The following is a 10,956-nucleotide window of genomic DNA, read 5'->3' on the forward strand; positions in this document are numbered from 1 at the left end:
GGTGTGATGACCGTGGGCGCCCCTTGGTGGTTACTGCATGTTGCTTGGGTCTTTTGTATCCCAGAGGTGTGTGTGCGTGCCTTTGTGTGTGTGAGGGGGGGAGGGGCGAAGGAGGTCATGTTGTAGCACGTGTCAACTTTTATTTTTGTTTGTTTGTTTTTTGAGGGTGTGACATAGTTTGGTCTTTCGCCTTTTTTTTCCCCCTTGCAATCGTCTGTGTATTTTGCGTTATGTTATATTAAAACTTTACTTAGTTTTGGGAGTTTACAGAAAAAAGTGCCGATTTTTTCCACCGTCTTTGTATTTTGCGTTATGTTATATTAAAACTTTTCTTTACTTAGTTTTGGGAGTTTACAGAAAAAAAGTGCCGATTTTTTCCCCCGTCTTTGTATTTTGCGTTATGTTATATAAAAAAAAACTTTACTTACTTTTTTGGGAATTTACAGAAAAAGACTCGCTTTTTTTCCCTTTACAGCCGTCTTTGTATTTTGCGTTATGTTATATCAAAAACTTTACTTACTTTTTTGGGAATTTACAGAAAATGATTCGCTTTTTTTCCATTTTTGTATTTTGCGTTATGTTATATCAAAAACTTTACTTACATATTTTTGGGGAATTTTCAGAAGACTGCCGATTTTTTCACCCTTTAATTCCATTTTTGTATTTTGCGTTATGTTATATTAAAACTTTTATTTACTTAGTTTTGGGAGTTTACAGAAAAAAAAGACTGACGATTTTTCCTTCTTGCATCCGTTCTCTGTATTGTTATATTGTACACTTCACAGAGTTCTGGGATTTTTTCATTAATGTTTGCTTTTTTTCTTTCAACTGTCTCACTTGCTGTAAATATTTTCTTATGTTATATTAAAACTTTTATTTACTTAGTTCGGTTGGACGAATTAAAGACTGACGATTTTTCCTTCTTGCATCCGTTCTCTGTATTGTTTTATTGAACACTTCACAGAGTTCTGGGAAATTACACAAAAGACTTCCAGTTCGTCTTTTTTTCTTTCATCTCACTTGCATTTTCTTCCTGTTTTATTTATTTAGTTCGGTTGGACGAATTAAAATTTCTTCTTCCTGTTTTATTTATTTAGTTCGGGTGGACGAATTAAAATTTCTTCTTCCTGTTTTATTTATTTAGTTCGGTTGGACGAATTAAAATTTCTTCTTCCTGTTTAATTTATTCAGTTCGGTTGGACGAATTTCAAAACCTCGACTTTGTACGTTATTTCTATCTCCGTTTCGCGTTTTGACCCCCGGATCCGTCCTTGGGGTTAGTCATTTGGTCAGGAGCAGTGTCCTTCGCCTCTCTCTTCCCCTTTAGCATAAGGAGGTCACGTCTTAAGGTCTGTAATTTATTCAACCATTTGTAGTCCTCCCTTGCCCTATGTGTATTTTTGGGTCTTTCTTCTCATGCTATGGCTCTTCTTCTTCTTCTTCTTCTTCTTCTTCTTCTTCTTTTTCTTTTTCTGCTTTTCTTTCATTCTTTCTTTTTTTCTTTATTATTTATTTCTTCTTCGCTTCCCTCCTTCCTACCTTCCTTTTCTGCTCCTCCTCCTCCTCCTCCTCCTCCTCACCCTCATCTTCGTCCTCTTCCTCCTCCTCCTCCTCCTCCTCCTCCTCCTCCTTCTCCACCTCTTCCTCCTCTTCCTCCTCCTTCTCCTCCTCCTCCTCGCCCTCGTCTTCGTCCTCATCCTCTTCCTCCTCCTCCTCCTCGTCCTCGACCTTGTCTGTCCTCCTCATTTTCTCTCTCTTGTTCTAGTTCTTCGGTTCATTCAGAAACTCAACCCCCTTCCTTCAAATAGAGGCCAAGTTAAGCTGCCATCTTGTGTACATACCAATGGCTGATCAGTTACTTGAACAGGTTAGTTGGACTGAATAATAAAACGAGTCGATGCTCTCCCATCATAAATTTTGAAGAGGAGAGAATAAGATAAACAATGGGAGTGAGGCAAGAGGAGGAGAGATACCCCAGATTCGTCACAAGTGCCTTCCCCCCCCCAAAAAAAAGATATACTGATAATTTTTCCTGCTATCTCACCTGTGCACGTGTGTAAGAGGTGATCTCATCCTGCACGTTTGCCTGGCCATTAGCTGGGTTTACAAAATTTATTAACACTATATATCTTCCTCTTCCATGTAGGGAGTTTGGGTATGGTGAGGGTGTGAGCGTCAAAAAAGGGATATGAATATGGAAAGTTATTAACATGATATACCTTCGCCTATCAAGAAATGGGTGTGGGTTTTATGTCCGTGTCATTAATCGACTTTTACTATTTTGCTTTTGAGATCACCGATATTATGCACCCCAGACTTTCTTTTTTTCTTAGTTATTCATATAAAAAAATGTGTTATAAAGATATCATATGGGCTTTTCTTCATTTTAATTATTTTCATGTGTTATTTTGTACAATTATTTTAGTTTTTTTTTTTTCATCTCGAACGCACATCTATATATTTTATCATAGTTTTATTCTGTGTCACTCTAGAACAGTGGTCCCCAACCAGGGGTTCATGGACCCTAAGGGGTTCATGTAAGAATTTCAAGGGTCCGTAAAGATTATAATAATTTACCTTAAGTAAAAAGTCTGCTGAAAGGAACGTCTTCTGCATTAATATAAATAGGCCTACATCTTAATTAGCCACAGGCTGTATGAAGGCATACTTCCAGCAGAAAGGAAAGGTAGATGTTGACAGGCAGAGACGAAAGAGTTTGACCAGGTAGGGTGTCAGGACGAGGGCACAGTTTTTAAGGACAATAGAAGGTATACTCCATCAGGTCTATAAGCCTTCTGAGATTTGAGGCCAGAGAGGGCATAGAAAACATCGTTCTTAAGAATCTTAATAACAGGCATAAAGGAGTCGGAGAAAGGATGAGTAGGAGGAATATGCCCAGAATCGTCCAGAGTGGAGTTGTTACAGAAAGTTTGAGAGAAGAGTTCAGCCTTAGAGACAGATGAGACGGAGGTACTGCCGTCAGGGTTAAGGAGAGGAGGGAAAGATGAAGAAGTGAAATTGGAAGAGATATTTTTGGCTAGGTGCCAGAACTCTCGGGAAAAATTAGAATAAAAGCAAGGTTTTGACATTTTCTATTGATGAAAGAAGTTTTGGTAAGTCGAATAATAGATTTGGCACTATTCCGAGCAGAAATATAAAGATCATGGTTAGCAGGATTGCGAAGGCTCTGGTCCCTTTTGTGATCTGCCTCTCTATCTTTGATAGCACGAGAACAAGCGTGATTAAACCAATTAACCTATTTCGTTGCAGGGGTCCTCAGGTGAAAAAGTGACTGGAAAAGGGGGAACGGGACAAAAATGTTGGGAACCACTGCTCTAGAAGCTCGCCTCAAGTAGATGCATTCCTCAGGTCCTTGTAGTATTTTAAGGTTATTTTGGTTTATTGGCTTTATGCGGCTTCATTGAAGCCTGTTTCTGTGTTATCCTTTGCAGGACGCTTATGGAACTTCATGCGGGTGTTTCCATTGTCTTGCATTGAGTTTCTTAATAGCGTAGGAGGCAATGCTTTGTTTGATGCTTGTATTGTCTACTTAGTTAACCTGACAGGATGAGGTGATGAGTCTCGGGATGGGAACGTTGTGATGTGTTTCCTCTTTCTTGTGTGTGTGTGTGTGTGTGTGTGTGTGTGTGTGTGTGTGTGTGTGTGTGTGTGTGTGTGTGTGTGTGTCTGTGTGTGTGTGTGTGTGTGTGTGTGTGTGTGTTATTTCTCGAAGATAAGACGGGGCGTAATACACACACACACACACACACACACACACCGCTCCGGTGGCTCAATCGGTAGAGCGCGGCGCTGCGAGGCTTAACGGCCAAACAGGCGGCGGTTCGAGCCCCGCTCAGGCCAGATTCTTTCGGTTTACTAGGAATGGTTACTGTCCCCCCTTGAGCAAGGGGGAGGTCCTGGCAATACCCAGAGATCGACGATAATGAGCACTTGCTCTCGTCGGGAGGGTACCCGCTGGCAATTGCGAATCCACGTGATCAGGCCGTGGTGAATTACACACACACACACACACACACACACACATAACAAAACATGAGTGAAAGACTGAAAGTGGACCCAACAATGCTTCACATTATAGTGGTTGTGTTCGAGTCCATGGGGGGGCGTGGAGGTCACTAGCCCAGCCATCACGTAGGGCACGGCTTGAGATAAGGGCGGCGGTGGTGGTGAGAGTGATGGCGATGGTGGTGGTGTCGGTGGCTGGATTATGATAAACTCCTTTTGCCCCGCCGGCCCTCAGTTCTGTTTTCCTACTTCTCCTCCTCCTCCTCTTCCATTCGTGTTCCTAAGGCCCTCTGATCCTCCTCTCTTAGGCTTCCTTCTCTTTTCATATAATTTCTAACGGTCTTTATTGCATTTTTCTTTTTCTTCCTTTACTTTTTTATATTTTTCCTTTTCTTCCTCCTTCTTGGCCTCGTTTTCCCCATCTGTGCCTCCTGTCCTCTTCCTCCTCAGGTTACTGGATAGCTTTCACTGCCACTACTGAGATGCTTACGAGAGAGAGAGAGAGAGAGAGAGAGAGAGAGAGAGAGAGAGATCACGTGGGCAGTGGCTGAACAATCACATGGACTATGGTGTGTGGTCACGTGGATAAGGTTTTGTATTGCAGCCATGTCTCCGTAATTTATCATCCATGCACGTGAATCTGTTACTGTACGGAAGGGAAGGACTCATTGGAACTCATGTCAGTAGGTGTGCCCAAGTGCATGTATGTATATGTATGTGTTTGTATGTCTGTGCGTGCGTTATGTAAGGCGTTTGTGTATTTTCATGTATGTATACGTGGGGATGTATTGTGAATATATGTAGTCTCTCTCTCTCTCTCTCTCTCTCTCTCTCTCTTGTTTTTTTTTTCTTTCTTTATTTTTACGTCTTACATATTGCAATTGAATACATAGATCTCTCTCTCTCTCTCTCTCTCTCTCTCTCTCTCTCTCTCTCTCTCTCTCTCTCTCTCTCTCTCTCTCTCTCTCTCTCTCTCTCTCTCTCTCTCTCTCGATGGTGCATATAGTGAATGTGAATGCCACTTGGATGAGAGAGAGAGAGAGAGAGAGAGAGAGAGAGAGAGAGAGAGATAACGTGAACAGGAAACAAAGCATCAATTAAAGTTGAAAACGTCAGTACAGCTTTTGCATACGAAGTAAAATAATACTTTCCATGTTTGCTTGGGTTGCTGTATCGAGTAGTCTCCGAAGGCAAATCATAACGTGGAACATTATAAAAAGTTGTAAATTTTCAGCCACGCACAACGTCGCCAAAATCAGTGTTCATATAAACGTTGTCGCCAGCATTACATCCTTTATTTTGCTGTTTTCATTATTCCTCGCTAAATGGAGTCTCTCAAGTTGTGATTTGAGGTCTTTAAGATGTTTAGGGTTAAGTGGCTATTACACTGGGCAAATGTTCCGTGGATCTTCAGTCAAACCACGATTTCCGCTAGCGTGGTTCTCATTTGTTTCTTGTTATTGCTGCTGCTGCTGATGATGAGTAATACCGTCGTCCTTCGGGGAAATCTACCGTAGCTTTGGAAGATCGTGGACACGTCAGAAAACCACGGAAATAGGAGAACCACGACAGCGGAAATCGTGGTTTGACTGAAGATCCACGGAAAATTTGCCCAGCGTAATAGCCCCTAAAACTACATCTCGGTGAGAATGGTCAACTCCCCTTCTGCCATACATGTAACTGATGCCGTAGAAACAGTCCAGGCTAACGAAATACCTTCCGTTAATTCTGCCCTGTGATCCGCCGTCCCTGTAGCTTGATACCCTCGCGTCGTGCCGTTCAGACTAGTACAACCCGTGATTTTTTTTTTTTACAACAAAGGAGGCAGCTCAAGGGCACAAAAAAAAGGAAACAAAAATAAAACAAAGCCCGCTACTCGTTGCTCCTAAAAAAAGAATCAAAAGAGGTGGCCGAAAGAGAGGTCAATTTCGGGAGGAGAGGTGTCCTGATTACAACCGATCATGGAAAACAGTTTCGTGTCCTAGTCTTTGAGCTGCGGCAAGGTTCTCCCCAGGTGTGCCTTGCACTCTCCCTCAGCTTCTTCCATCAAGTCAGCTGATGGGGTCCAGGATGTGCAATAAAATTTGTTAGACCTTTATAGATATGATTCATTCCTTACTTTCTAGTCCTTCAAATATTTAATTAATTCCAGCAAGCAGGAAAGCTCCATATCATGTGTTGAATTCATAATGCATGGACAACCATAGTAACAGATTAGTAACCGGTGAATTGTTTAAGTCATGGCTGCCTAAGAACCAGGAGGCGGGATGAAATCAGAGCATAAACCGGAGCGGTGTGAGGTACTCGAACATCAGAGGTGAAGAACGTTGAAAAAGGCCTTAGTCTTGCAGATAATGGTGGTTTGATCATATTAGGGATATTTTGTAGTGATATCTTCTAAAATTGGTATAATACTGTCTTACTTAGTAGCTTGTTTGTCTGCTTGTTGCGTGCACGGGCGCATATTTGTCTGACTTGTTGAGGCGAAACTAATGACATTTGGTGGAGACTTAGGGAGGGAGAGAGAGCTTGGGGGTGTCTTCGTCGATAATTCTTGGATCATCTCTGCTCCCTTCATGAGACACGTATAAGGCTCAGTCAAAGTGTGTGTCTGTTTGTTTATTGGTAGCTGCACTTGTAAGACGCGCATAAAGGGTCGTTCATAGTCTTTTGTGTGCGTGTTGTGCATGTGTGTGTGTGTGTGTGTGTGTGTGTGTGTGTGTGTGTGTGTGTGTTTTACGTCGCGGCCTATTGCGCCGGTAGGCTTCTTCCCGGTGTGGCCTGATGGTCGGCCCAAGGCTTCTTCCCGGTGGGGCCTGATGATCGGCCCAGCCCGTTCTGGCGCAGGCGAGTGTTTATAGTGGCGTCATCTTGCATTAGCTCATGCTGCCCTCCCGGAGCTCATCTTTAATCCTAGAATCTAGAGTCCGGGTTGATAGGTGGTCTTCTGGACAGCATGTGGGTAGTTTTAAGCCACTCGACGGCGGCTGAAAAATCCCAGCTTGGTGGCACCGGGCGGGGATTGAACTCGCGTCCTCCTGAACGCGGCGCCGTCTATGTGTGTTGTGCATATGTGTGTGTGTGTGTGTGTGTGTGTGTGTGTGTAGTTCACCACGGCATGAGCACGAACTGGACCTGTCATCGCTAGTAAGCACCCTCAATTACAGCAAGGCTCATTAGTCGATCTCTGGGTGCTGCCGGGACCTTTACACACCACACCCCCATCCCCCTTGCTCAAGAGAAACAATAACCGATCCTTGTCAGCGGAAAAATCCCGGCCTGAGCGGGGCTCGAACCTCCGCCTGCCAGGCCGTGAAGCCTGTCAACGCAGAGTTTTAACCACTGAGCTATTGGAGCAGTGTGTGTGTGTGTGTGTGTGTGTGTGTGTGTGTGTGTGTGTGTGTGTGTGTGTGTCATCTAACTTGATAAAAAATTTATTATTTTAAACCTGGGAGAATAACACTAATCTTTCTTTACCTTTTCATTTACTTCTTTATTATTTTAGATCACTTAAATTAGTTCATATTATGTCTCTGTAAATAATATACATTGTTTTCTTAATCATATAATTAATATCTAAAATACAGCTATAGTTGTACTATAGTAACATATTGTTTTTACAAATTACACATAGTTTCCAACCTGAAGGGGAAGGTTGAATGTATTATAAAAAGTACACAAGGACGTGAGGACGAAGGAATAAGACCTGTGGAAATCGAGGGGGAGATTCATGGACAGTTTAAAGGATACATGTTAGCCTCAAGACAACGCAGGTCCCCAGAGGCACCCTAGGGCTACGCCACTTAGGCAGGGGACGCTGCTGTGGTGATGGTGGTTTCTTATGGCGTGGGGTGGGGGAGGCATCTTGGAATGACGGCCAGGCCCCTTGAAAGCTGAGAACGAAACCAACAGTGCTTATTAGCTCTCGTTCAAACAGATGGTCCGGACCAACCTCTCAGACACTACGTACGGGTCAGCATTGGATGAGGGCCGTCTGTCCTCCAGGTAGCCTTCTTTGTCTTCAGCCACATTGCGGGGGATCCTGATGGAACAGCCCCTGTTGGCCACGCCAGCGGAGAAGTCGTGGATGTTGGAAGTCTGGTGCTGTCCTGTAAGGCGGATCTCGTTGTCTTTCCCTCCGTGAGGATCGTAGTCCTTGATGTGCTCTTCGTGGAGCTTCGACATCTTCTCGATAGCTTTTTCAATCGCGATAATACCGTTGGGTTCCCTCATCTCCTTCGTCGAAAAGTTTGTGTGGAGTCCGGCACCGTTCCAGTCACCACGAACGGGCTTTGGGTCCAGCGTGGCGACGATACCGAAGTCCTCAGCGACGCGGTGCAGCAGGTATCTGGCCATCCATAAGTCGTCTCCCATGGTAATGCCCTCACAAGGGCCAACCTGGAACTCCCACTGGGACGGCATGGTTTCCGCATTCTCGCCAGAGATGTTGATGCCGGCGTACAGGCAGGCGCGATAGTGGGCTTCGGCAACGTCGCGGCCATAAATCTTTCCGGCGCCCACGCCGCAGTAATAGGGACCCTGGGGACTAGGAAAGCCGTTCTTCGGCCAGCCCAGAGGGTAATTATCAGTTTCCATGAGAGTGTACTCCTGTTCCATGCCGAACCACGGATGGGAATCCGCAGCACGTTTCATGATCTCGAGACATTCGTGGCGATTATTGGTCTCTGTTGGCTTCTTGTTGTGTTTGTAGGTCTCGCAGAGCACCAGCTTGTTATCGCCGAGGCGGAAGGGGTCGCAGTACAACGCAACGGGTCTGAGGTACACGTCACTGTTACTCCCTTCAGCCTGGCCTGTCGAAGAGCCGTCAAAGTTCCACTCCGGCATATCTGTGGATAGGAGGCATATTTTGTATACCTGCCTCACAGCTGTTGTACCTGTGTTTTTATTCAATAGCCTGCTGGCCAACCCCACCTGACCCCGACATCATTTGCCCATTGACCAGCAACAAAGATCCTATAAGGTCAGCAATTCAACGACCCACACCTTCAGGTCTTTTCGGGATGAAGTGCAGTGTGCGGGTCTTGGATCGGAGGTTTTCGCCGGTCCCGTCCACCCACACGTACATCGCCTGGCATTTGTTTTCAGGCATGCCCAGTCGCATGTAACGGTCCAGCACCGTCTTGTTAGTGCCCTCAAACGCGACGTGAGCCATGGTGTCTGGAGGAGAGAGGAATAATGCATGTTAGAATGATTGCTAAGGGTGGTGTCAGATTTGTCAGCATACTGACGTGGTGATCTGGAGACCAACGTTGAAATCCCGCCGTTATCAGCTGACAAATTTCATCCATTGTCGAGTGGCTGAAGAACCTACAAGGTGTCCTGTTGACCATGTACTAAACCTAACTTAAAAGAAACGGGGTCAAGAGGAGAAACGGAGGGCAGTATGAACCATGAAAAATATTACGGGGTCGCTATAAATTAATACTTGCCCGCGCCACTAACGGGCCGAGGCCAACCAGATCTATATATTTTTCAATTATAGTTGTCGGGTTGCTCATGACAAGCATGTGGGTTGTCTTCGGCGTCTCGGTTGAAAATCAAAATGATCAGCTGATACCATCTCCCCCCCCCCGCGCGCTGCGCGAACACACACACACACACACACACACACACACACACACACACACACACACATTGTAGCTCTTAGTAACCTTCATTCTCATCCTGTCTTCTCTCGTTGCAAGGCTGTCAGGGAGAATGAAAAAAAAAGGTGGGAAGGAGGAGGAGGAGGAGACGGAGGTGGAGGCTGTGGTTAAGGTTCACTCCTCTCCCGCCCCTTATCACGTGTTGGGGGTCTTGGCGCGCTTCCGGAGGTTGAGTACACACACACACACACACACACACACACACACACACACACACACACACACACACACACATTATCTTACTTTGGAAGAACACTCAAAATTAAACATGAACCAATTGCTTGTCACTGAAAAGGGAAGCCGGTTGACATGCATCATTTTCAAGGAGTGTAACTTTAAAGAAGCGGAATAATATGAAACTTTGTAAGACTTACTAGAGTTGAAGGTCCTAAAAACAAATAAATTCTGGCACTGGTTAGAAGGGTGAGTTGTCTTTATATAAGTAAAACAAGGACACGTTAATATATTTAAGAATAGGAAAAGATGTATTGGTAAAAAGGAAAGCCAGAAACAAACAAAATCGGACACATAAAGTTGGCAGAGGAGGGACCTAAAGAGAAAAAATGGAGAGAATGTTAAAAGTCGTTTATTTAGATTTATCAATATGTATCGTGTACCTTAGGCTGCTGGGCAAGACTCGGCGATGAGGAGTGGAATGAAGTCGTGGGTGTGAACGGTCTGGAGTCCCGAGTGTGTGTGGGGAAGGTTTGGTGAGCCCCCTTCCACTTATATACTGGATGCCCAAAGGGGGCGGGGCGAGGCTAACTAGAGGAGGGGCACGTGCCTTGTTGGGGTCCGGGGTGAATAAAGGGTTGGGGCATGAAATATTGTATGTGTGGGCATAAGATAGAAGACTCTGTTGTTGTTGTTACACGCTGTTGGGGGTGATGTGTGTGTGTGTGTGTGTGTGTGTGTGCAACGTTTTATCCTCCTCTTCTCTCTTTGCATCTTTTTATTCTCTCTCTCTCTCTCTCTCTCTCTCTCTCTCTCTCTCTCTCTCTCTCTCTCTCTCTCTCTCTCTCTCTCTCTCTCTCTCTCTCTCTGTGTGTGTGTGTGTGTGTGTGTGTGTGTGTGTGTGTGTGTGTGTGTGTGTGTGTGTGTGTGTGCAACGATTTCTACACCTCTCTTTGCCTCTTTTTTTGTCTCTCTCTCTCTCTCTCTCTCTCTCTCTCTCTCTCTCTCTCTCTCTCTCTCTCGCTCTCTCTCTCTCTCTCTCTCTCTCTCTCTCTCTCTCTCTCTCTCTCTCTCTCTCTCTCTCTCTCTC

The 10,956-nt window shown here is 44.8% G+C and overlaps 1 protein-coding gene across 1 annotated transcript; it reads right to left on the bottom strand.

Annotated features, from left to right (window-relative positions):
* Positions 1-7,494: 7,494 nt before the first annotated feature.
* Positions 7,495-10,471, bottom strand: LOC127009935 (glutamine synthetase-like). The gene is made up of 3 exons (XM_050883471.1): positions 10,310-10,471; positions 9,031-9,204; positions 7,495-8,873 (listed from the first exon to the last, which is right to left on the bottom strand). The coding sequence occupies exons 2-3, from the start codon at positions 9,197-9,199 to the stop codon at positions 7,945-7,947; spliced, it is 1,098 nt and encodes a 365-aa protein (XP_050739428.1). The 5' UTR covers positions 9,200-9,204; positions 10,310-10,471; the 3' UTR covers positions 7,495-7,944.
* Positions 10,472-10,956: the final 485 nt, after the last annotated feature.

Source organism: Eriocheir sinensis, chromosome 42, assembly GCF_024679095.1.
Source record: "Eriocheir sinensis breed Jianghai 21 chromosome 42, ASM2467909v1, whole genome shotgun sequence".
In the NCBI taxonomy this organism is placed as follows: Eukaryota; Metazoa; Arthropoda; class Malacostraca; order Decapoda; family Varunidae; genus Eriocheir; species Eriocheir sinensis.